The 24,724-nt window shown below is 63.3% G+C and overlaps 1 protein-coding gene across 2 annotated transcripts; it reads right to left on the bottom strand.

Moving 5' to 3' along the window:
* Positions 1-204: 204 nt before the first annotated feature.
* STK11 (serine/threonine kinase 11) lies at positions 205-20,461 on the bottom strand. Of its 2 annotated transcripts, XM_055343087.1 has the most exons (10): positions 19,646-20,458; positions 10,152-10,235; positions 8,845-8,934; positions 7,675-7,807; positions 7,431-7,567; positions 6,643-6,770; positions 4,485-4,542; positions 4,149-4,345; positions 1,398-1,616; positions 205-752 (listed from the first exon to the last, which is right to left on the bottom strand). In XM_055343087.1, the coding sequence occupies exons 1-9, from the start codon at positions 19,933-19,935 to the stop codon at positions 1,414-1,416; spliced, it is 1,320 nt and encodes a 439-aa protein (XP_055199062.1). In that variant the 5' UTR covers positions 19,936-20,458; the 3' UTR covers positions 205-752; positions 1,398-1,413. The 2 variants fall into 2 exon arrangements, with proteins under 2 accessions (XP_055199062.1, XP_055199063.1); XM_055343088.1 differs by lacking the exons at positions 205-752; positions 1,398-1,616 and adding an exon at positions 1,716-3,803 and having other exon boundaries at positions 19,646-20,461.
* Positions 20,462-24,724: the final 4,263 nt, after the last annotated feature.

Consider the following 24,724-nt stretch of genomic DNA (forward strand, 5'->3'; position numbering starts at 1 on the left):
CTGGGGCTGCGAGAGGGACACCCGCCGCCACCGAGGGGACTGATGTCCAGCACGGCCCGGGTCCCGCCCCCCACCAGACCTGCAGACCCCAGTCTGCTCCTGAGCTGGGAGGGCCACGCAAGGGGCCCAGGCTTGAACTCTGATCCCCAGCCCGCAGGACATCTTGCCACCCAACAACTCCCAAACACCCTGCACAACCACAGCTCAAATCCACCTGCTTTATTTTTTTCTTAAAAAAAAGAAAAAACCAACCAAACAACAAAAACAAGGCAGCCGCCTGGCTCCCCTGGGCTCTGGGCATGCATCTTGGCTGGCAGGCCTGTTCTCCATACCGGCTCCTGCTGTGGCTGTGGTTTGAACACATCACTAGGTGTGGGAGGCGCTAACGTGGAGCAGAGTAAAAAGAAGTCAGGGGTGGGGCGAGAACCAGTAGTCTGAACATAAAGTGCATGGCAAGGGCTTCCCACAGGGCCCACTCGCCGGCTCTCTCCCTCCTCCCCGGGCCCGGGGAAGGGGCTCGGCCCAGGGCTGCAAAGTCAACAGGAGGTCGTGTCCACTGGCCATGAAGAGGCGGCCAGACCTCAGTCCCTGCCGTCCCCCAGCCACGGCCCTCCAGGGCCCCCGGCTTCCCGAGGGGCGGTCGGCAAGGAGGGTGCGGTGGTGGCCTTCCTGGGCAGCAGGCCTGGGCCAGCGGTCGGCGGGAAGGCTGAGAACCTGGGCCGTGGCACCTGGCTGGGGGTCCATGAGACGGGCTGCAGACGGAACAGACCGGTCACTCCCGGGCCAGCACGCATGTTCTGCATCCCAGGAGGCACACCCCACCCTGGGGCCCGCCGTAGGCTAGGGAAACAGGCCTGCTCATATGGGGCTGTGAGATGTCCACAGTCCACTCCCTGCCCGGTCGAGTCAAGCACCACCCTCCACAGAGGAAGCCCGGCCTGGGGGCCCCCCAAACCACCTGGCTGGTTGTGATGCTGGCAGGTAAACACTGCAGGGCCGGGGGGTGGGGGGCAGCTCCCTGGGAGAAGGTACCCCGCCTGCACCCTGAGCAGATGATGGGTCTCCAGCACCCATGGGCCTGAGGCCCCACCACACACGCCTTCTTGGACTGGGGAGGGCAGGGGCGGGCAGGGGCAACCCAGAGGGGGCAGTCACCAGGGTGACAGCCTGGGCCAAACCGAAGACCCACGCACCCATGCGGTGCCTCCTATGCCTCTGGGCTGAGTCCAGCATCACCCACGGCTGGCTGGACAGGCCGAGTGGGGGGCCCCCCGCCTGCATGTGGGAGCTGCTACCCAACCCCCACCCGAATGGCCAGTATCCTGGGGAAAGTGACCTCTTCTCCCTCCGACCCAGATCCCAGGTGCCCCCCTCAACAGGTGCCCACAGCAGCCTACCTGTGGGCAGCCACCCTCACTGCTGCTTGCAGGCCGACAGCCGGCGGATCTTGCTGCTGGCTGAGCAGGCCTTGCGGGCGGGGTTGGAGGCAGCGCTGGCCCGGCGCTCCACCTTCGATTTGGTGCTCAGCTGGGCCGACTCCGTGCCGTTCATGCACACCACCTTGGGGGGGGCCCGGCTCTGCCCGTTCTGGCCAACCTCCTCCTCTGGGACCTGTCCTAGGAGGGAGAGGGCGAGTGTGGGCTGGTAGGGGCCCAACACCAACACCCTGCCCCCACCCCCACCCCGCCCGGCACGGCCCCTCCACCGCCTGCCTCACGCGCCCCCGCCCAGGGCCTGCCTGCAGGACCCCTCATCCAGCTGGAGGGAGCAAGGGCCTCAGAGCTGGCCAGCCAAGGCGGGGGCCCAGCCCACGCTCACCTGCCTGCTCACGTGTGAGCTGTGTTTCTGCACTCAGGTGGGCGTGGGCTGCCCCACTCACCCTCCACCCCAGCACATGGTGAGGGACCAGGGTCCTGGGGCACAGGGCTCTGGGCTGGGCCCGCTCACCTGTGTGGAGGCCAGGCCTCAGTGGGCCCCCGTGGGGCTTGGGAGGGGCTGGGCTCCGGCCAGGTGCGCAATACTCAGCTTTCCCCTTTAGGCCAGCCTCACCTCCCCGTACTGGGCACAGGATGCAGAGATCAGAGCCCGGGGCCTGCCGCGCCCCTACCTGCTACCAGGCAGCAGCAGCCCCTGCTGGCATCCAGGGGCCACGGGCCTGGCTGCGTTCCTATGCTCTGAGGTACGGGAGCAGGAAGGCGTGCAGGGGTCAGCCAACCCCCCAGGCCCATGGGGCTCATTCAGTTCACAAAGAAAATCGGCCTGCTGCCCAGAGCCCGCCCTCCCGGGACACGAGTGGGAAGCTGCCCCCGGCCGCCTACAGTCCACCTCTTCTCCAGCAGAGCCCCCTCTAGGCCATCGGTCCCCGGTATCTGACTCAGCAGCCTCTAGGCTCTTGCCCTGAGCCACCCCAATGCACACAGGCAGCATCCTAGGTCAGAGCGCCTCACTGCTGACGGGTTCCTGCCAGGGAGAGCTCTTGGGGGGGCGGGGGGTGTCAGGTGGGCTGCTCTGATGGAGGAGGGGCCCAGTGGGCACTGGGTACTGCAGCTCTGCACGGACCACCCGGAGCCCAGCCACTGGCACAGCAACTATGGCTGGTGGGGGGCTGGGCTGGGGATCTGGTCTCTTTATCCTCAAAGGGCCAGGGCATCGTCCACAACCACCCACCAAGGTCCAATGCCCAGCACCCAGCTTTCAGGGTGGGCGGCAGCTCCGCACAGTGGGGACAGTCCCAGGAGTCCCAGGCTAAGCAGTGAGAGCCTCTGAGGGTGACCACACCACTGGGACTGGAGCGAAGAGGGGACGTGGGCCCAGCACAGCTCACTGAGGACCCACGAGAGGTCAGAGTAGGTAGCCCCGGTCCCGGAGCACAACTGTGTCGGGCCAGGCATCTGCCTCCAGGCTGGAGAGCCGTCCGCAGCCACGGAAGGCCGCCCTGGCCTCTCACACAGGCTGAGCCAGTATCGGCAGTCAGCGGTCTGGCGAGGGTCTGGGGATCTGTCCGGGTCCTCACTCCACCTTGCTGGGACAGCGGACGGCCCGCCGGCAGGGGTCACTCCTGAGGACCTGACGCAACACCTCATTCCTGTTCTAGATGGGGGACAGGCCTCTAAAAGGCCAGGGCTTCCAGGGCCAGGACTCGGGGCCCCAGGACCCTGTAGGGAAACAGCTGAGCCAAAGCCGCAGCACCCTGGGGTCCAGCAGGTGCCAGCTTCACCATGGCCCTGCAGCTGGCTGGGACGGGCACCACGGACCCCCCAGCATATCCCCTGCAGGCATGGATGCATGAACCCTGCCTGGCTCTGCCAGGAAAAGAGCCCTGGGCGCCCAGCACTACTGCCGAGTGGGGTGTTCCCAGGGGCCCCACCCACCACAGGCCACCCTCACACACCCGTTTTCCTACAATAAAAACCTAACGCTTGGCAAACAAGCCAGGGAAAGGGAAGCAAGTATCACCCACACACACGCAGTGGGGCAAACCTTTATGATGGGAACCTGCCAAACGGGCCCCAGAACAGAACAGTGAACACTGGGAGTGGGGGGTATGCTCGGGCAGCAGGGGCAGCGGCCCTGGCCTCCCTCAGACACCTGGCAGGGTCAGTGAGGGTCGGGGGGGGGGTGCTGAGGCCTGGCCTCTGAGGCACCGGGCAGCACTGGGGGGCAAGGGGCAGGGCAACACTACACTAAGGCCTTGAGCTCCTCTGCGCCCCCGGCCTCAGCTTCCTCTCCAGAAAGTTCTGAGCACTGGCTCTTCTGCGTGCCTCTCTCCTCTCTAAGCCCTGCCTCAGACGCCTCCTCGCCACCTGGGGAAGCAAGGCGACATGTGTCAGGGTGGGCAGCCAGGCACCAGGAGGGCCACTGGACCCTCTCGGGGCCATCAGAGGGCTTCCCCCATCTCTCGCCACCTGGCAGGACGAGGTGTGCACCCCCAGGGCATAGGAGGGCGACCTGGTGGCCTCTGCCCTCCAGGATCCCCACCTGCCTCTGAGGTGGAGGGGAGAGCCGGCCACAACCCCCAGGGCTATGGATGCCGGCTGCAGGCCCTCCGGGGCTGAGGTCAGGTCGGGGCCGGCAGGGACATGACCTCTGCCATGGGGCAGGCGGACGCCGAGGCCAAGCTACAAGGCACCTGCGGCTGCCGGACTCACCGGGCACCGTGAAGTCCTGAGTGTAGATGATATCGTCCTCGATATCGAACAGGTCCTCCTCCCCGTTGTCGTCGGCACAGCCGTGCAGGTCCTCCAGGTAGGGCACCACCGTCATGCCGCGCCAGCGGTCCTTGCAGTCCGTGCTCGGCGGGATGGGCACCAGCTCCTCGGCCGGCGGGTGCTTCTTCCGGAACCAGCTGTGGAAGTCAGCCAGTCAGGTGGCCTGCGGGCCCGCCCAGCCCCCTGCGCAGCTCTTGTCCTCGGGACGCAGGAGACCGAGGGCCAGAAAGGGCCCCCATCCCCGTCCCCCCATGAGGACCCCACGGGGACGCTCACCTGTGTTGTCTGATCTGCTGGATGGAGAACCTCCTGGCTGGCTCGTATTCCAGCATCCCTGACGGAAGAGCAGCGGGCCGCGGGGAGTGAGCGCTGGGCACGCAGCCCCCGCCCCGCCCCGGCCCGTGTGCAGAGGGCACCCCCAGGAGGCGGCGCCGCTGCCAAGTGTGAGTGGAGCCCCTCCAGCCCCGCCCCTCCACGACCCTGCCCAGGCCTGGCCTCCACCAACAGGCTGACCCGGCGTGGGGCACAGCGCGGAGTCCTGCCCCAGGCCCTGCCACACCACGAGGGGCTGTCTGGGCCCTGCGCCCCACGGGGCCGCCCAGCAGAAAGCAGCAAAGCCGCAGGCCGTGGGGATGGTGGGAAGATGGCCAAAGGACGGGGAATGCTGTTCACACAGCACAGTCCCATCCCAGGATGCACGACCTGCCCACAGGCCGGAGGCCGACGAAGCACGCGGGCAGGCCTGCTGTCTGCCGGCACGGGCCAGCAGGCTGGTGATGCTGGTGACCAGCATTCCTAGCCAGGACCCCTCGGGCCCTGAGACAGCAGGAGAGAACGGGAGGCCATGAGGCAACACGCGGCGGATGTTCATGCAAGCGCGGCACCAGGGGCAGGTCCTACCCTGGAGCCCGCAGCTTCTGCTTCCCCCTTCCACGGGGGAGGGTGGAGCTTCCCAAGCATGATGGGGGGGTGAGGGGTACAGCTCCGAGAGCTCTGCACCTCACCCACGTGGAGGGCAGCTTTGATCTCAGGACATGCGTGGTGATTTGGAGAGCCGGGGGCTCAAAAACCTGAAGGTCTGAGTGGGGCAGAAGAGGAGGTAAGATCGTGGGTCGTGGCCTCAGTGCTCAGCGCGCAGGCAGGAGGACCGACATCAGGCCTGAGGGCCAGGGTGGTGCTCTGGGAGCCACAGGGAGCCAGCCCGCCCAGCCCGGGCTCTGGGAGGAGCCTCGGGAGCGAGCACCCCAACACTAAGGCCCTGGTGCAGGCTTGGCTGCAGCGCAGGTGCAGACCGCGGGCCGGCGCCCTCAGCCTCAGGGCAAAGGCCTCCGTGCAGGAAAGGATGGAGCCGCGCTGCCTGCCCTGGGGACCGGAACTGGGGACCAGGACGCGGACTGGGGGTGTGTCATCAGCCTGACGGGGGTTTCCAGCCCCGACAAGACTTAGTGCAGTAACGAACCAAGCAAACGAAGCTTCGTTTAGAGAAAACCCCAGCCAGCCGGTGCCCGCTGAGAAAGAGCCCGACTGCCCCAGGCCGGTCTCCACGGTCCTCCGTCCCCCCGCCCCGCACAGCGGCCCTCAGGGACGAGGGCTGTGCTGGGGGTGCACTCGAGGACGGATGCGACAACAGCTGGGGGACGGGAGGAAGGCCAGGGCCGAGCCGCAGGCGGGCTGGGGCACGGCCTGGGGGACGGGGGCAGGGCCACACCTGCTGGGCCAGCTCCTGGGGCCACAGCTCACACCCGGGGGCCCAGCCGACCAGCTGCTGCTCTGCTTCACTCTCACCAAAACGTAACCAGCACCCTGACTCCGTTATCAGAAAACTCTCAAGGACTTCTGGGGTCACAGGATCTACGGTTTCTACACACGGTCTGGGGGAGGACTGAGGGCTCCCCGTGAGCTCCTCCCTCCATGCCGAGCGGAACCCGAGGCAGCCTGTCAGGTACCAGGGACACTTGGGAGTTAGGGGCGTGCACGTGTGCCATCACCACACACCAGGTCAGCGGAACAGGGTCCGAGCCGGTCAGGAGGCCAGCTGGGCCCCGCCATCTGGTGGGCCCAACTGGACGGCCTCACTGCTGTGGACGGACGGCGCCCCCTGCCGCACAGCGAGGGATATGCAGCAGGAAGAGGCCCAGGGCCTCCGGAGGGGGGGTGCTGGGGTACTGCCGCTACTTCCCTCCTGGGGGTGGGAGTGTCAGCAGAGGGTGGAACAAAGGCCTAAAGCTGCCAGCAAGCCCCTCCCAGCCTCAGAGGCAAGGGTCAGCCCGCCCCTGCCGCTCTCCACTAACTGGGGCCCGGAGCCAGGGCAGGGCCGGGCTGCAAGAGGAGGTGCAGCTCTCCAGAGGCCAGCGGTCTGCAGAACACCCCCAAGGCCCCCATCAGCCCCTTCCCGACACCTCCGGCCCCACAGGGGCCGTCTCAAGGGCCTCACCTCTCAGCAAGTCCGAGAGCGGGGGCCCGCAGTCACCCGGGATCGTGTAGTCTCCCTTCCCGATGTTCTCAAACAACTTGTAGATGTTGTCCCCCTCGAACGGGTACAGGCCTGTCGTGATGTTATAGCTTCGCCCCCGAGGGCAAGGAGAGAGGCCCGGTCAGTTGGGGCTTCTCCCACGGCCCTGGCCTGGAACCAGCCTGGCACAGGAGCCTTAAACCCCCCACACCTGTGGGGCCTCATACTGGGTGACTGGAATGTTCTGGAATAGATGGTGGAGGTAGCTGCACCACTCTGAAAATACCAAAACCCATGCACTGTAGCTCTTAAAAAGGTGGCTCTTGTAGTATGTGAATTATCCCTCAATAAAATAATACGGGGGTGCCTGGGTAGCTCAGTCGAGTAAGTGTCCGACTTGTTCTTACCCTCAGCTCTCAATCTCAGGGTTGTGAGTTCAAGCCCTGCACTGGGCTACTCAATGCCCCGTGTGGAAGCTACAACCAATCAATCAAATAACAATAACATAACATAAAATGCCTTTCAAAAAATTAAAAAAGTAGAATGGATCACCACACCGGCCAGCAGCTGCCCTGCAGCAGGGGCGGAGGAGAGGGGAGGGGAGGGCCCACTGGGGCCTGCCTGACACGGCGTTTGTCAGCGCTTGGGCGAGGCCTGTGCATCTCTGCAGTGGAGAGGGTCCCACAGAACCCTGGTGCCCACTCAGCGCTGCTCAGGAGGGGCCCCTGAGAGGGGGCAGGGCGGGGGGACTGAGGCCCATTAGCACTTACAGAGTGACCCCAGCCGACCAGATGTCCACCTTAAAGCCAGAGAAGGTGTCCAGGCCATTGGCAATCTCAGGGGGCTGGAATGCTGGGGAGCCCTGGCTCGTCCGGCACGTGTCGTCCTCGGCAAAGGGGTGCAGGGCCTGCAGCAATGCCAGGCAGCCCTTGAGGAGCGGCCCTCAGAGAGCAGCCCTTGGGGAGCAGCTCCCAGGTCCCCCCCAACCCCAGGTCTTAAAGGACGGGCACCCACCTCAGCCACACCCAGGTCGGAGATCTTGAGCGTGCCGCTAGTGGTGAGCAGCAGGTTGCCCGGCTTAATGTCCTTGTGCACGATGCCCTGGCTGTGCAGGTACTCCAGGCCATCTACCAGCTGGCAGAAGTACCTGCAGGGACACGACCTCCATAACCTGCCCCCACCGATGCTGCGGTCTCGTTCATCGGGTCTCCCTCAGTGCAACAGCCACCCGGGATAACCCAGCAGGAGCAAAGACAGGAGACCACGGCGTGGGGGTCCTTGGGGCTGGGCAAACAGGAATGACAGGACGGGTGGCCCAACAGGGAACCAGAGGGATGCTGGCCAAGCCAAGCAATTCTTGCCCCACAAGGGCAATGGACAACCACTCCAACCCGAGCCTCCTGGGGAAGGCAGAGAGGGGCTCCCTGGACCCCAGCTGCTTCCCCCACGAGGCAGACCTTCCTTATGCCCCCCGTCAGCCCAAGGCCTGGCCTGTGTCCTCCGATCAGTCAGGCACATGACCATGCCGCCTCCCCGGAAGCGCACCCTGGGGCCAGGGACCCAGGCTCACCCTACCAGCTCCCCATTCCCTCGTACCACAGGCCAGCAACAGGGGGCAGGGTGGCAGGACTCCCCATGAGGCCCAGCTGCCCGGTGGCAGTTCAGGGCACTGTCAGGGAGCTCTCAAGGACCAAGAGGTCTCTACACCTGAGCAGTGAGCACAGCAGGGCAGGGAGGTATGCAGAGGGGTTGCTCTCCACAGCAGCCAGGCTCACTGTGTTACAGGCTGAACTCCCAAAGCTGAGTCTTAAAAAACACATCTGAGCTTCCATTTCACTGGCGATCAGAACAGCCCATGAAGGGTGCCTAGGTGGTGCAGTCGGTTTACCACCTGACTCTTGGTTTCAGCTCAGGTTGTGATCTCAGGGTCCTGAGACTGAGCCCCATGTAAGGCTCCGAACTCAGCAGGGAGTCTGCTGGAGACTGTCTCTCCCTCTGCCCCCCACCCCACCTCTCTCATTAAAAAAAAAAAAAAAAAAAAAAAAAAAAAGAAGAAGAAGAAAAAAGAAAAGAAAAAAAAAAAACTTGTTTGAACATAGGACTTGGCTCTTGAAGCCCTTGGGCCCGTGAGTGACCCCCACAGGAGGGAGGGGCAACCATGGGGCCCCGGCAGCAAGCACTTACCCGTGGGCCTGGCACACAGGGAACCGCTTCTCCGGCACACTGTCCAGCATCTCCTGCATGCCACACACGCAGTACTCCATCACCATATACGTGCGGTGCTAAGGAAACCATGGATTGGCAGAGACCCCCACCCCAGGCAGGGTACATTCCCAGGAAACAGAGGACTATGCTTGTGGGGAGGGCCTGGGGGAGAAGACCTCGATTCCATCTGACGGCTGCATTAACAAAGATAAGCAGGAGCACCCAAAGACAACAGGAAAGACGGAGGGATTACAGCGCCTCCACTGACCCTGCTAGAGTCAACCTGTAGAGAGGTCTGTGGCCGCCTGGTCTGGGCTCAATGCCCCAGACCCACAAGCAGCCCTCCCCAGGTGATGAACACCCCGAGGAGCTCCAGCTCCACCCCCAGCCCCAGAGGAGGCAAGGGGACCAAGCCTGCGGGACAGGAGGGGGGGGCAGGTAGGGCAAGGGCATGCTAACTGATGGGAAACACAGAAGGACGAGGGGCTCTGAGTGGGAGGAGGACGGGGCCTTGGAGCGAGGGGGATGGAGGCCGAGGGGTGGCTGAGCCACCCTGGAAGCAGCTTAGTGTCTCAGGCCAGCAGGAGAGGACAAAGCCCTCACCCCGTCTCCGGCAGAGGTGGCCCTGAAAGCAAGGGCAGAGGAGACACGTGCTGGAAAGGCCATCACCCTGAGCCCAGCACTCTGTGGGAAGACAGCAGCTCGCTGAGACCTCGGGGCCCCACAGGCCTGCGTGCTAGACCTGGAGCAGGCCAGAGCCATACCGCCCTGAAGAGATGGAGCCCATCCCCAGAGAGTAAAGGGCAAAAGACAAGGACAAAGGACACTCCCAGGGAACATTCCTGCACAATGACACACTCCCCAGCCCGCGTTGTACCCCAAACAGAGCAGCCCTGAAGGGCAAAATGAGGAGAGCACTCACCATGAGGCCCCATGAACCCAGGGCCACCTAGACCTAGCACTCCCACTCCGGGGCAGGGGGTGGAGGGAGGGCCTCAGCACCCACACAAGTAGAGGAGGCTTGAAGACACTCTACAGACCCAGCAGCTGACCCGAGTGTCCTCAGGTCCATGCCCTGGGGCACCGGCCGGACAAGGCCGACTACTGGCCCATCCACGCCGGGAGGGGGTGGCCCAAAGGGCCCTCCGACCCGGGCAGTGCTGCCTCAGGAGCTCCTGGGTTTGCCAGCCTCCCACGGGGTCACGGGGGGCAGGTCCCAGCCCCACCCAGCCCCCTGCAGTGGGCCCTGACCTGGCGCTCCAGCGGATCAGCTGCCAGAAGGATATATTTTCTGCTTCTCCTCGTTGTATAACACGTCCACCAGCTGGATGACGTTTTTGTGCCGTAATCTCCTCAGAAGTTGGATTTCCCTAAATACAAAACACAGAGGCGTCAGCCGACCCTCTGGTGAGAACGGCACAGCCGGCTCCCCGGCTCGGGAGGAAGGGGAAGCTCGCCCTCTGGGTGCCGCGCAGGGGACACTGCAGGCTCTGAGGCGGGCTTTTCTGCTGCCCCTGAGCAGCACTGAGCCGGCTCTGCACAGTGACAGCACCAGGGTCTCTCCCTGAGCCTGGGGGGCTTCGATGGGACAACGCAATCAGGATGCTTTCTAAACATTTTAACGGAACAGTCTTTCTTTGTAAAAGGCCAGAGCGATGGGGTATATAGGGCAGCAGGTCAAGTGTGGGGTGAGCACCTACCGTGTGCAGGAGCCGGGGCTCCGTTACCCAGCAAGGCCAGGCTATCCCGGTCTGCGCAGCAAACCTTCCGTGCCTCTCCGGAGGAACAAAGCCCCAGGCACCGTGCCACAGCCGCACGGGCTCCATGAGGACTCCCTTCCTCTCCCTGGACCCCCACAGCTCTGCAGGAAGGACAGAGAGCCCTTTCCAGAAGAGCCCCAAGACCTCAGCTGCTCCAGCCCAGTGTGGGGAGAGAGCAGCCCCACCAGAATGGCCCCACGGCCTGCACCTAGGGCTGCCCACTCTGCAGATGGGCCTCTGACGCTCCACCTGTCCAGGGTCTGAGCAGGCCACACCACTAGCAGGGGTCGGGGGGCGGGTACGGTCGGCACCTCCTCACACAGTTGAGTCACCAGCTGAACCCGCAGCTCCGCTGCAGACACCCCCCCGGGACAACAGCAAGGACATCCACATGGAAACCGTGTGTGCGTGTCCACAGCAGCACTAGCACAGAAGCCCCACGGGGGGAACAACCCAAGAGTCCATCCAGAGATGAATGGACAAACGCGATGTATCCCCTAAGCACGCGCACACGATCAGGAGCAAGGCCCCCCCACGCCGCCCGGGGGACTGACCCCAGCCCAAAGCGCTCAGGGAGGGAACCAGAAACAGGAGGCCCCACGGGGTGGGAGTCCACGCGTGTTACACATCTAGGACGGGCTCGTCCACGCACGGGGAGGCGGCTCCAGGGCTGGGAGGGCAAGAGGTGACGGCTGATGGGGATGGGGTTGCTTTTGGGGAGACGAAATGTTCCGGCGTAAGATAACTGCGAACCCTAGGAATGCACTAAACGCCATCAAATCGTAGGGCTATGAATAATATCTTAACCAAGATTTTTTTTAAAGCCCTCCCCAGGAAGCCCAAATATGGGACATAGGAACAGCAGGGCCAGGGAGGCCCCATCCCCCTCAGAGGCTCAGGTCACACGTGTCCCGCTGTCCAGGCTGTGAGAAGGTGGCCTCTTCCAGGAGGCCCTTCCTGACAGCCACCCCTTCCAAGTGCATGAATCCTCCTGGGTGCAGGCCCTTTAGGGCTGCGATGCCTGGAACCATCAGTGGCTACTGGGACACAGATTCCAGGGCCCCAGAAATGGCATCTGTGCACGGCCCCACACCGCAGGCTGGAGACCCCAGACCCAGAGCCCAGGAGGCCATCAACTCACCGGACAAAGCACAGCCTTATGGTTGCTTCCCCACAAACTCATCGACCAAACCTGTTCGCATCCCCCACCAGACGGTTCGGGACACAAGAATCTACCCTGGTCTTCCGCACTGTTCGGATGGTATCCCTACCCGTCTGACCCCTGAGGTCCTGGGATGCTGCACACACCTAACTACACACCCTGAGTGGCGGTGACTCCAGACGCTGCGGTCACCTGGTTGGCACCCTCTGACCCCTGAGGGTTTACTCTGTTGTCCAGTGTCAGGGTGAGCAGGGATCAGACTCCATTCTTCTCCAAATAATTAGCCCAGGATTTCACCCATACAGCACTGCTAACATCGGGGCAGGTCACTCTCTGTGGGGGGTCAGCAGCATCCTTGCCCCCCATGCACTTGGTGCCAGGAGCACCCCCAGTCCTGACAGCCACAGACATAGCCCACCGTCCTCTAAAGGCGGGACAATGTCAGTGGGAGCCCTGCTGTAAGGGATCAGAAGGTCCCTGATGGGTTGGAGCAGACCGTCGAGCCCCTCTGGACCAGGGCAGGTCCTCCTGGAACCCAGGCCCATCATCCTCCGTCGCTCCTTCCTCCACCCCCTCCCACCCAAACCATCCCATTGCCTTGCCTCTCCCGCCCCACCCTCTGTCTCCAGGGCTCACTATGACCCAGAGACTCTCCACCCACTGGCTCGCCACACTCTACTTCCACCCGACAGATGCATGGTGTGGCCCGCCAGCAGCCCCCAGCCAGCAGCCTTTGGTGGCACTGCCATGTGCTGCCTGGTGTGAGTGCAGAGCAGCTCCTCTCAGAGACCACTGTCTGGCACCTGCTGTCCATCCATCAGACAAACACCCACTGAGCCACCCGGTCAGCAGCCAGAGCTAGGAGGCAGCTGCGTGGGCACCTGTCAAGGAGTCGCAGCCGGGGTGGATCCAGCAGAGGCACAGGAGTGAGACAGCATCCATGCAGGATGAGAGCTGGGTTAGCAAGCCCTGCGTAGCCATCAGGGACAGAGGGGTCAGCCACAGGGACGGACCGCTCGCCCTCCAAGCTCTAGCTTCCTGGGACCGTACACAGGACTAGAAGTCGTCAGCACTGACCCCAGTGTTGGACTGAGGTTCCCGACACACCGCGACAGCTCGGGTCAGCTGGCCGCTCCTCCGAGCTGTCCATGCCAACCTCCCCGCCCCAGAAACTTCCTCAGGGCACGCTTCCTCTTCATCCAAAGAGATCACTTCAGGTACTTGCAACACAACTAAAACACATGTGTCAACGGGGCGCCTGGCGTGCTCAGTCAACAGAGCACCCGACTCTTGATCTCAGGGTTGTGAGTTCAGGCCTCACACTGAGCATGGAGCCTACTTAAAAAAGTGAGATAAAATAAAATAAAAATTAAGAAAATAGAAATAAAACATGTGAGTTGAGACAAGGAGGCCTTTCCTTCATCCAACCGAATGGCAACCACCTGTGGGGGCAGGTGCCAAGGAAGCAGGGCTGGGGAGTTTGGAGCTGAGCTCCACGCAGCCCCTGGTGGGCGGCGCCTGTGACCACACTTCTAAACTCCCCATGCAGGGGCGCCCGGGCGGCTCAGCGGTTGGGCATCTGCCCTGGGCTCAGGCCATGACCCGGGAGTCCCGGATCGAGTCCCACGTCGGGCTCCCTGCATGGAGCCTGCTTCTCCCTCTGCCTGGGTCTCTGCCTCTCGCTCTCTGTGAGTCTCTCATGAATAAATAAATAAAATCTTTAAACATACATACATACATACATAAAGTCTCCACACGGACGGCCAATACAACTGCACTCCCTCTGGGAGCAGGGACCCCCCCACTGCGAGTCCAGGGGCCCCCAGAAAGCTCACTCCACATCCTTATGGGTAAGAGGGGGAGCCCACGGCTCTGCACTCCCTTCTCCCCCTCTCGTGTCTTCAGACAACCTGGGCCGAGGCTCCCCGTCCGCCTGCTGCCATCAGGATGAAACCACCTCCCGGGTCCATCCTCCTCGAGAAGCTCACTGCAGAGCAGAGGGCAGCACCCTTTCCTCCGCAACAAAACAGCCCAACGCTCCTATTCCCATGCCCGTAAAGTAAGTTCTGAAAGAACAAAAGGCGCCCCTCTCCTGTACTGGGCTGACCCACGCGGTGTGCGGGACCGCTCGCGTTCGCTCGGTTAACTGCGACCGACGCATCATGTGCAAACACGTCACCTCATGTGCACTCGGAAGAAGGGACACAGCCCAGAGCCTGACGGAGGGCCAGTGGGAGCCCCGCGCCGAGGCTGGAACCGGGGCGCACGGCCAGAGCTTCACCAGCGAGAAGGCAGGAGGGCGGCCCGCCACGCCGCCAGCCCAGCGGCCTCTGGGGTGGGCGGAGGGGTTTCTATCACCTCTGTATTTCCAACGTGTCCTACAAGTCACTCTCGGATCCAAAAAACTAGGAAAAACAACATTTAAAGAAAAAGGAAAAGCAAGCTCAGCCAGGATGCAGGAAGTGAAGGCAGAGGAAGCCGAGCTTCCGGCCCGCCTCCCCGCCAGGGCTCAGGGCTGTGGTCACCAGCCTCCCCCCAGCGCCGCCTGGGACCCGCCGGCGTTGCTGCCTCACCAAAGTGGCCTGCTTCGTTCACTTGTTGATTAACCAGAAAAAAAACTGAATGAGGGTCATAAAGCCACTCAAGCTTACAGTGAAATACAAAGTAGCTGCCTCCACGGTCAGGTCAGCCCCGAACAAAACACACGGGCACAGGGACAGGCCCAGGGCCACTGCTGAGAAGCACGGGCTCCACACACCCCAGAGGGACACTGAGCCAGCCCAGGGAACCCCCCCACATGTCACTCCCCTCCAGACAAGGATGGGTCCCCTGGGCACCCAAGGGGCAGGTGAGGGGCAACGGCGGCCCAGGTGGAAGGACATCAGGCCAGATCCCCCGACCTCTCAGCCCGTAGCAGCCGTACGACCACCAGCGCGGGGAGGGAGACTAAAACAAGGGAAGTTGCTAGAAGTGCAACTCACAGATATTTACACCTGTCCCCCACAGCATGAGTCAGGAAAGGCATCAGGCGGAGGCAGCCCGAGACCCCTCGGCGGGTGAATGGACACACGGAACGCAGGAGTGTCCCCCGGCCGTGAGCAGGAGCGAGGCGCCCACGCCGCCCCCGGGACGGACCCTGGCCCACGACGCTCAGGGAGGGAACCGGACACAGGAGGCCCCACAGGGTGGAGTCCGCGTGTGTGACACGTGCAGGACAGGGAGGGGACTTGTGGGGGGGGGCGGGGGGGGCTGGGCAGGGCTGGGAGCTGACGGGGGCGGGGTTTCCTTTTGGGGAGATGGAATGTTCTGCAGTCAGGTGGTGCTGAGTTCCACAACCTGGTTAAGCACTAAACGCCACCGAATTACACCTTAACGCTCTGAATTCTGTGAGTTACGTATCAATAAAGCTGCTAAAGAATACAGTCCAGGGCAGCCCCGGTGGCGCAGCGGTTTGGTGCCGCCTGCAGCCTGGGGTGCGATCCTGAAGACCCCGGATCGAGTCCCACATCGGGCTCCCTGCATGGAGTCTGCTTCTCCCTCTGCCTGTGTCTCTGCCTCTCTCTGTGTGTGTCTATGAATAAATAAATAAAAAGAATACAGTCCAGCCACACGGCGCATCCAGGATAAAGGGCAGCTTCGGCAGCCTTCCATACACCCAGGCCTGGCACACGTCCCGCCGGTCCCCAGAGCCCAGGGTGGCCCTGAGCTCCCGCAGTTCAGAATCAACTCCCCCCTCCCCCCACAGGGACCGACCAGACATTCAGGGAGGCCCCGGGCCCTTGGCCGTGGGTGTGTGCGGGGACAAACCTCGCCCTCCTGCTGCCGCCTCTGGCTGCCGGCCAGCCTGGGCTCCCAGTGGAACCCTTCCCAGGACGGGGCGGGGGTGGGGAGGGACAGATGCTGGGACCTTGTAGAGGCCACTTGGGACAAGAACAAGAGCCGAGAGAGTCCTGGGCTCTGACTGTGGACTGAAATCCCAGTCATTCACTGTCCAGATCCAACTATGTGCCCATCACCACAAGGCGGTCCCCGGCCTCACTGACGCCCCAGCCTGGAAACCCACACCTGCTTACAGGCCACCGCTGCCTGCCGAGGACCCGTGCTCCTGGCCACTCAGGACCGAGAATCTGGTTGGACGAGACCGGCTGGGGACGCTAGGGGGACCAGCACTCTGGACGTAGCTGATCAAATGCACACGTGCTCCCTTTGACCCAAAAACTCCACTTGAGCTGACATGCCCTTCAAATACCCTTGCACTTGCAATGGGACGGGAAACCAAGTAATTCCCCAACGCAGCACAGGAGCCACCAGCAGGAGGCAGGTGAGGTCTGACGGTGGAGCGCTGCACCCCAACAAGACCGCCATGGGGGCGACCTAGAAGCCTGACATTAGAAAAGCAAACTGGCTGGGCCGGAAGGGCAGGGGTCCAAGAGCCACGCCTGAGAGGCAACAGTGACTGCCCCGCGACTAGACGGCGGCGGCGAGCAGCAAGCGATTTCCACATTTCTCAACAGCCGACAGAAGAAAACCCCACAAAGGACAATGTTTTGTAATACACGAGACTGAAAAGTGAGTCGTGGCGTCTGCACACTGTCGTGGGTGCAGCCACCGGTGCTGCCTGTGGCCGCCTTCCCGCTGCTCCAGCACGGACGTGCAGCAGTCCGAGGCCTGCAGGGCCCAGCCGGTTTACTACCTGCCCTGTGAAGTGCGCCAGCCCGGGGAAGCAACTGTGCAAAAGGGGAAGAACGTGCAGTTATGCCTATACCCGCAGAAAACCCCACGGGCAGGACACGCGGCAGCAGATCCCCCTAGTGCCCCCAGAGAGGAGGGAGTGAGGGAGACTCCACAAACGTTTGCCTTCTTCCCAACTCTTATGGGTTCAACCCATGTGATTCTGCTGCCTGTCAGAAAAACAAGTGAACATGACTTATCTTCTAAAAATGATGTGGGATAAAAATACAACAATAAAAACGATGAGGGGTGACTGGGTGGCTCGACCAATGAAGCATCCCTCAGGTCACGATCCTGGGGTCCTGGGATGGAGCCCCACATCGGGCTCCCAGCTCAGCGGGGAGTCGGCCTCTCCCTCTGCCCCGCACCCCGCTCATGTATGTGCTCAAATAAGTAAATAAATAAATTCTTAAAAATAAAATAAAATTGGTGGCCCTATAAAAAGTTTCATCTATAAAAAGATAAAAAAAAGACTTGAACACGTGTGACAAGAGAACGCGTTCTGAGTTCATGACTGATATATATATATTTTTTTTACTTGAAGCTTTCTGAAACTCTCTTGCTGTATAAGAACATACTAGCTTCAAGGAGCATGAGGGAGAGGGGGGCGAGCACAGGCCCACAGCAGTTCTTGGGAGAAAACCACACGAAGTGGGGACGTCCTGAGCCTCCCCCACCAACCTTGATCACAGACGTCATTTTTTTAAAAAAAGTTTCTAGTCCAAGCTGGGACTCCTGAGGCTTGTCTGGAAGGTTCCGGACACTTCACTTGGGAAAAAGCAATTGGAGTTTATTAAGCCTCTCGAAGACAAAGGAGCCTTTTTTTCCCTGCAGCCGGCTGGCAGCAAGGCTGACCCGGGAGCCCAGACCTCCCCTTGCAAGGACACCCCTTTCCTTCTCATGAAAGCCGGGTCCTGAGCTGATGAAACGGGCCAAGTGCCCTACCACTGTGACACCTTATGCCAACTGCCAAGCCAGCTGGGGACTCCCAACACTGTACCTGACAGGCCTCAGTTTCCCCTCAGGTTCCTCTGATGGACACTGCAGGACCGAGCGCCTTGCAGCCCCAACACTGCACACCCAGATGTCTCCACCAGCTCTGGGGGCCTTGCTGACCATTCAGGAAAGCAGAGACTGGGACGCCAGCGCCCGTCAACCCCCCAGTCAGGTTCTGGTCATGTGTCTCCATGGAGCATCAGGGAACTCGTAGGTGGCAGTCTGACCCTGGGTGTGTGCCGTTTGTCAAGTCTCACGCCGCGCGTCATGACCGAGTGCCCGCACAACAGGTACGTTGTGCCTCAGCATAGACGGGCATGTGTCTACCGCAACAGGGGTCCACAGAGTCCTGGGGCCTGTTCCACTCTGCTGCCACAAGCCGCCCCAGAACCACCAGCAGGGTGGGCTTGGGTGCCCCAGCCACAGGGCAACTGGTGCTAGAACCCAACCCTAGCCCTTGAACGGGACTCACGGACTCTGGGAACCTCGAGGCGCTGCTCCCAGAAGGCTGGGGTCTGGGGAAGCCCCAGCAGCACGGAGCAAAGGAGCCAGCACCTGAACACCTGCACGGACCCGGCTGCCTCCAGCTAGCAGGGAAGGGACCGGCACCCTGCTTCCCACACATATCAGGGGATGAGACTGAAGAGGAGCCAGGAGGACCAAGATGGACCTGGGACACTGGGGGAGGACTCTGTTTCCAGGGCAGGAGCTCACTGTCCCCCAACCCACAAGGGTGGCAAACGGGCAGCCCGAGGCCACATAACTCCCAGGTGCTTCTGGCTTAATGAGCCAACAGGACTTAGAAGCCAGGGGTTGAGTGGGGATTTCTGACTGGAGGCGAAGGTCACCTGGACCTCAGGGGGCGCTGGCTTGCCACCTGCCTCAGTCTCCCCCACCCCCGCCTCACAGGTAAGAGAGGCTGGCCCCAGGGCACCCGGCCATCCCTTCTCGGCGCCCACAGGCTGGGGCATGAAGACGGTAAAAAGGCCTCGGCACAACACCGCCAGGCTTGCCTTCGGACCGCACGGGAAGACGACTGCCCCGGCCAGCTGCGCATCAACAGCAGAGCCAGTCCGGTGTGGGTTCTCCGTTCCATCCACGGCTTCACCACGCCCAGACCCAAGCCAGCCCGGAGCAAGGGAACACAGCTCAGCTTCTGCGTGAGAGCCAACCCGGCCAGGAAGGGGGAGGTGCACGCGGATAGGGGAGCAGCACTTTCCAGGATGGGCCTGGAGGGACGTCCAAGGTCGTCAGTCCTGCTGCCTGGCCCGAGAGATAAACCCCTTCTGGGAAACTGGAGGCTGGGAGGAGCAGGAGCCCAGGCGGGGCGGGGACCCAGTGGGTGGCAGCCATGAGGAGGGATGCCCCCTCCTGAGATCAGCGAGAGGGATAGAGATGCACACACACACACCCACACACCCCACCACCGTCCTTGGGGGTTGGGGAGACTCCTGCACAGACTTCAACACCTCTGCGACGCCCAGGGGCTGAAGCGCCTGAAGAAGTTTGGGTAAAAAGTTTGCCAGGACACAATCTGGTTCCTCTCCCAGGGAGTCACCTGGGCCTGCAATCACGGATGTGCCTGGTGTCACATCCCAAATGAGTAAGAAAGGGCTGAGTTACCCCCTGCTGACCGATAAGCCAGGGCAAACAATTATTTTTGGCAACCGCAGGGCTCCCCTCCAACAGGGTAAACAAATCGCATTTCGCCTGGCCCTAGTAACAGCTGCACGCTGCGCAGAAAACCTGCTGGTGGTGGCCAGAGCCGTTTAGGAACACGAATTCTCAGAGCCAAATAAACATTGGCTGGTTACACTGGGCACCTAAATTCTTTCGACAGCTGGGAGGGTGAAGGGGGGGATGGGACGCACCCTCATCTGGAAAAGGCTTGGACGCCAGCATCGGAAGGAAGGAAGGGGACACCCAGCTGCCGCAAGCGGGGCAAGCGGGCCTGACTCGCCGCACGGTACCTGAGCGGGTTCCCAACAACACCTGCCCTGGGGAGGAGGACACGGGAGCTGCCCGGGCACCTCGGCAGTTTAAGGAACGGGAACAAGCAGGAAGGAAAGGGGGGGGGGGATGACCGACCTTGCCGGCTGCCCGCGCAACGACCCAGGAAGCCCACACTTACTTCTTGACGTTCGCCTCGCCGTTGGGGATCCTCCGCAACTTCTTCTTCTTGAGAATCTTGACAGCTCTCCTGCACAGCGTCTCCGAGTCCAGCACCTCCTTCACCTTGCCGTAGGAGCCCTCCCCTAGCAGGTCTCCCATCAAGTACTTGCCGATGAGCTTGGCCCGCTTGCGGCGGGGCTGGTAGATGACTTCCGTGGAGTCGATGCGGTGGATGAACGTGTCCATCCCCACGGACATCAGCTCCCCCTCCGTAAACATGCCCAGCTGCTGCGGGTCGGCCACATCCATCCTGGACCCAGCGCCTCCGACTGTGGCCGCCGGCCCCTTATCTCCTACCCCCCGGCGCGGTGCGCCGTGCGTCCTTTTGTCCCCCTAAAATCCCCTTCTCCAAAATAAAAGGCCCGAAAACAAACCCTCCCCCCGCCCAAAAAAGAAAGTCGACAGAAACGCAAAAAAAAAGGAAAAATCGGGGAAAAAAAAAAAAAGAAAGAAAGAAAAAAACAAAAAACCAAAAGCCAGGAAAACCCTTCTCCCGAAAGAGACGATTGTACTAGTCGTGAGTTCAAGAGGCGCGCGTGGCCCGGAGCCCCGGCGGCCGCGGGCGCGGGGCGTCGCAAGTCTGGGTGCCTGCCCGCCGCGTCCACGGGGGCCCTGGGGAGGCCGGGGGGGCTTCCGAGCGCTAGGTCATCCTCCAGGGGCTTCAGACCCTCGGACGAGCGCCGCTGCGGCCGGGCCGAGTCCCCTCCGGGCCGGGCATTACCAGCGGGCCGCGGCGACCCGCCGGCCCCCGGGCCCCGGGCCGCGCGGCCGAGCGGCGCCGGCGGCCGGGCGCGCTGCTGGGGGCGGCTCCCGGCGGGGCCCGCCGTCCCGGGGGCCCGAGGCCGCGGCGGGCGCCTCTCCGGTCGGCGCGGGGGGCAGCGGCGTCCGCCCCCGCCAGCGCCGGGCGCGCGTCGGGGGGCCGGGGGGCTGCCCGGGGCCCTCCCGCCGCGGGGAGCACCTTCCGTCGGAGCCGGCGCCCCCGCAGCGGCCGCCCCCCGCCCCAAACCGCAGCCCGCGCTCGCTCTCGGCCGCGAACGCCGCCGGCCGCGGGCCGCGGGGCGCGGGCACCCGGAGGGCTCCGAGCGGCCGCGGCGGCGCAGGCCGAAGGCCCGGGCCGGGGCTTCCCGAGGCCGCCGGGGCCCGGACGGCGAGCGCCCCCGCCGCAGCCGCCGCGCGCGTGGAGCAGGCGGGGCGGCGCGGGGGCCCAGCCCATGCAAGGCGCCGCGGAGCCGGCCGGCGCCCGCCGCCGCCGCCGCCGCCGCCGCCGCCGCCTCCCGCGCCCCGCCTCAGTCGCGGACACCCCGGGCCGCCTCCCCCTTCCGCGCCCGACACGCCGCCGCCATCTTGTTTACCTCCCGCCCCCGCCCTGCGCCGCCGCGCCGCCGCACGCCCGCCCCTGCCGCCGCCGGCGTGCCCGCCCATTGGCTGAGGCGGCAGGCCCCGCCCCCGAGGCCCGCCCCGCCGCCGCCGCCGATTGGGCCGTTTGGACCCAGGCGGGCGCCCAAGTGGGGATTGGCTCACCCTCGGCCCCGCCCCGGGGGCGGCTACCGCTCGGCTCATTGGGCCGCCGAGGCGCCCGTCACGGGGAGGCGGGGCTGGCGGGAAGCGGGCGCGCGGGGAGTCGCGGCGGCGGCTCGGCCTCGGAGGGGCGCGGGGCGGCGGGCGGGGGTCGTTGGCGACAACGGCCGCCTGGGAACGGCTGTGCGGCGGGCAGCGCGCCCGCGGGCCGGGGGACTGGGCTCGGGGGCCCCGGGGCCACGCGGCCGGCCAGCGGGCGGAGCCTGCGGGGCTGGGCGGGGGGGGGGGGGGCGTGAGGTCGACCCCGCGCGGGGCGTGGAGATGACTCCGAGAGGAGCAGACGGAAGAGCGCCCGGAGCGGTCCGTTCCCGGCCGAGGGCCCGTGCCGAGCGCCCCCGGGAGCTGGGGCCGGGACGGGGGGGGGGGGGGCGGCAGCTCGGCAGGGTGGGCTACGCGGGCTGGAGGAAGCCCCCGCGCCTCCCTTGCGGCGGGCCGTCCTTCCCCGCCTTTGTGCCTTCAAGTCCTCCGAGATTGTGTTCCCGGAACCGTCGGCCCGTCCCGCGTGAAGCTCGGACTCGCCCCAGCCCGGGCCTGCGGACTGGGGGCGCTGGCACTGTCCGGGGTGGGCTGCAGGCCGGGGTTCTGAGCCCAAGACCTGCCGGGTACCCACGGCCGCGTGCGTGAGGCACCAGGGGACAGCGTGCAGGACGCGGTGGGGACAGCGTGCACCGAGGGACAGCGTGCAACGAGAGACAGCGTGCACCGGGGGACAGCGTGCACCGAGGGACAGCGTGCACCGGGGGACAGCATGCACCGAGGGACAGCGTGCAACGAGGGACAGCGTGTACCGAGGGACAGCGTGCACTGGGGGACAGCGTGCACCAGGGGACAGCGTGCAACGAGAGACAGCGTGCACCGGGGGACAGCGTGCACCGGGGGACAGCGTGCACCGGGGGACAGCGTGCACCGGGGGACAGCGTGCACCGAGGGACAGCGTGCACCGAGGGACAGCGTGCACCGAGGGACAGCGTGCACCGGGGGACAGCGTGCACTGAGGGACAGCGTGTACCGGGGGACAGCGTGCACTGAGGGACAGCGTGCAACGAGAGACAGCGTGCACCGGGGGACAGCGTGCACCGAGGGACAGCGTGCACCGAGGGACAGCGTGCACCGAGGGACAGCGTGCACCGAGGGACAGCGTGCACCGGGGGACAGCGTGCACCGGGAGACAGCGTGCACCGGGGGACAGCGTGCACCGAGGGACAGCGTGTACCGAGAGACAGCGTGCACCGGGAGACAGCGTGCACTGAGGGACAGTGTGCACCGAGGTACAGCGTACACCGGGGGACAGCGTGCAAGGGACAGCATGCACCGGGGGACAGCGTGCACCGGGGACAGCGTGCACGAGGGACAGCGTGCACCGGGGGACAGTGTGCGAGGGACAGCGTGCACCGGGGGACAGCGTACACCGGGGGACAGCGTGTGGGGGAAAACGTGCATGGGCTTCTCCCCATTCCGGGATCAAGGACGTCTCAGAGATCAGGGCGGAAAACCGTCGGGGAAAACCCATGAGACCAAGAAATTGTTCTCTGAAAGGATTTTGAAGAAAATGACGGACCTCAGGCCAGATTGGCCAAGAAAGAAAGAGGAGCGACGTCAAGAATGACCGAAAGGATGTCCCTACAGACGCCGCAGACATGATAAAGGATCGTGTACTGGAAACAACTCTGTGCCGGTAAATCCAACATCCTCGTTGCGATGGGACAGCACCGTGGAGGACCCCAAGACGAGAGCTCCCTCGAGAGGAAATAGGTAATCAGCGTAATCTCAGAACGAACGGAAACCTGCAGTGAAAGTGTTTTCAACAAAAACAAGGAAGGCCTAGACCTTTCGTTGGTGAATTTCCACCAAATGCTTCAAGGAGAGGGGACACCACTTTTAGGCCATGTCTTCCGTAGAACAGAGTAGGACGGGGTGCAGCCCAGCTCCATCCCTTAGGTCTCGCCCACTGCTGTGGCCGCTGGCTTACACCCCACGTTCCGGAAATCTTGGCGTCGGTACGCCTCCCGCGCCTTCCCGGAGCCCACCCGCCTCTCCTGATGGACAGGAGTCCCCACAGAAGGGACCCAGGACGTGTTCAGTGACCACTGTAGAAAGTCCACGAAGGCACCAGGTCAGCTCAGATGCACGCCCCCCCCCCCAGGAACCCGCCCCCCCGGGGCACTCCCTGCAGCACAGCCCCGTATGATTTACTGTTCAAGACTTGTCACCATGAGAAGTTGTCCCATACCTTCCTTTACCTAGTTTTGTTCCGTGTCTGGCACTAGACTGGAGCTGTCTGGGACCAGGACTGGGTCTGTCTTGGTCACTCTGTGTCCTCAGCTATGAGAGCTGGTTGTCCAAACATGTTCTGTGTGACGACACACAATTTCCAAGGCTTTGCATGGAAAGGTAAGAACTTCTACGACGTCTTGTTAATAATTTACACCGATGCACAATCACATGAGGATTTCAGAGGTTGGGTTAAAAGAAACATGTTGGGACGCCTGGGGGCTCAGCGGCTGAGCGTCTGCCTTGGGCTCAGGGCGGGACTCGGGGTCCCGGGATCGAGTCCCGCCTCGGGCTCCCCGCAGGGAGCCTGCTTCTCCCTCTGCCTGGGTCTCTGCCTCTCTCTCTCAGGAATAAATAAATAAAATCTTTAAAATAAAGTAAAACATGTTACTAAAATTAACCACTTCACACCCACGGGCATGGCTGTCACAAAAGCAACGGACGATCATAAGCGTTGACAAGGACATAGAGAACCTGGAAATTTGGTAGGAGTGGTGCAGCCACTTTGGAAAAATGCCAAAAGGTTAAATCCAGTGTGTCCGTGCTTCCGTGTGGCCCGGCTGCTCTCCTCGTGGGCGTGGGCCCGCGTGTCCACACAGAAACTGGTACACTGCGTGTTCACAGCAGCACGATTCACGACGGCCAGGAGTGAGGAAAATACCCAATGTCCACCCGCAGATGAACGGGTACACACAGCGTGTCCCCCACCCATGGGCACGTCCCTGGGCCGCCAGCAGGAGCGAGGGGCCCACGCGCCACGCCGGGGACCGACCCCGAGCCCACGACACTCAGGGAGGGAACCAGAGACAGGAGGCCCCACGGGGTGTGAGTCCACGTGTGTGACACATGCAGGACGGGCTCGTCCACACGCAGGGAGGGGGGTGGGGGTGCTGGGAGGTGGTCTGTTGGTGCGATGGGAAGGGAACGGGGGTGACTACTGATGGGGAAAGTGTTGCTTTCGGGGATGGAATGTTCCATCACAGGTGCCCTGAGTGAGGCAGCCAGCCACCTGCCCGGGGCCACAGCGGAGCTGGGACTCCAGGTTATAGTGGGACACCCCAGGTTATAGTGGACGCTCTAGGTTATGGGGGGGCCCCAGGCTACAGGCACAGGCCCCAGGTTACAGGTGGGAGAGCCCTGGTATCGGTGGAGCCTGAGACTAAACGGTGAGGCCCCAGGGCTCTGGCCT

Source organism: Nyctereutes procyonoides, unplaced genomic scaffold (assembly GCF_905146905.1).
Source record: "Nyctereutes procyonoides isolate TBG_1078 unplaced genomic scaffold, NYPRO_anot_genome, whole genome shotgun sequence".
NCBI classification, from domain to species: Eukaryota; Metazoa; Chordata; class Mammalia; order Carnivora; family Canidae; genus Nyctereutes; species Nyctereutes procyonoides.

Excerpts from the sequence above, each read along its gene's own strand:
- STK11 (XM_055343087.1), bottom strand. The coding sequence starts at position 19,935 with ATGGATGTGGCCGACCCGCAGCAGCTGGGCATGTTTACGGAGGGGGAG. Across the intron at positions 7,808-8,844 it reads CCTGTGTGCCAGGCCCACGG|GTACTTCTGCCAGCTGGTAG; the intron begins GTAAGTGCTTGC and ends GTGTCCCTGCAG. Across the intron at positions 4,543-6,642 it reads GCTCTCGGACTTGCTGAGAG|GGATGCTGGAATACGAGCCA; the intron begins GTGAGGCCCTTG and ends CTCTTCCGTCAG.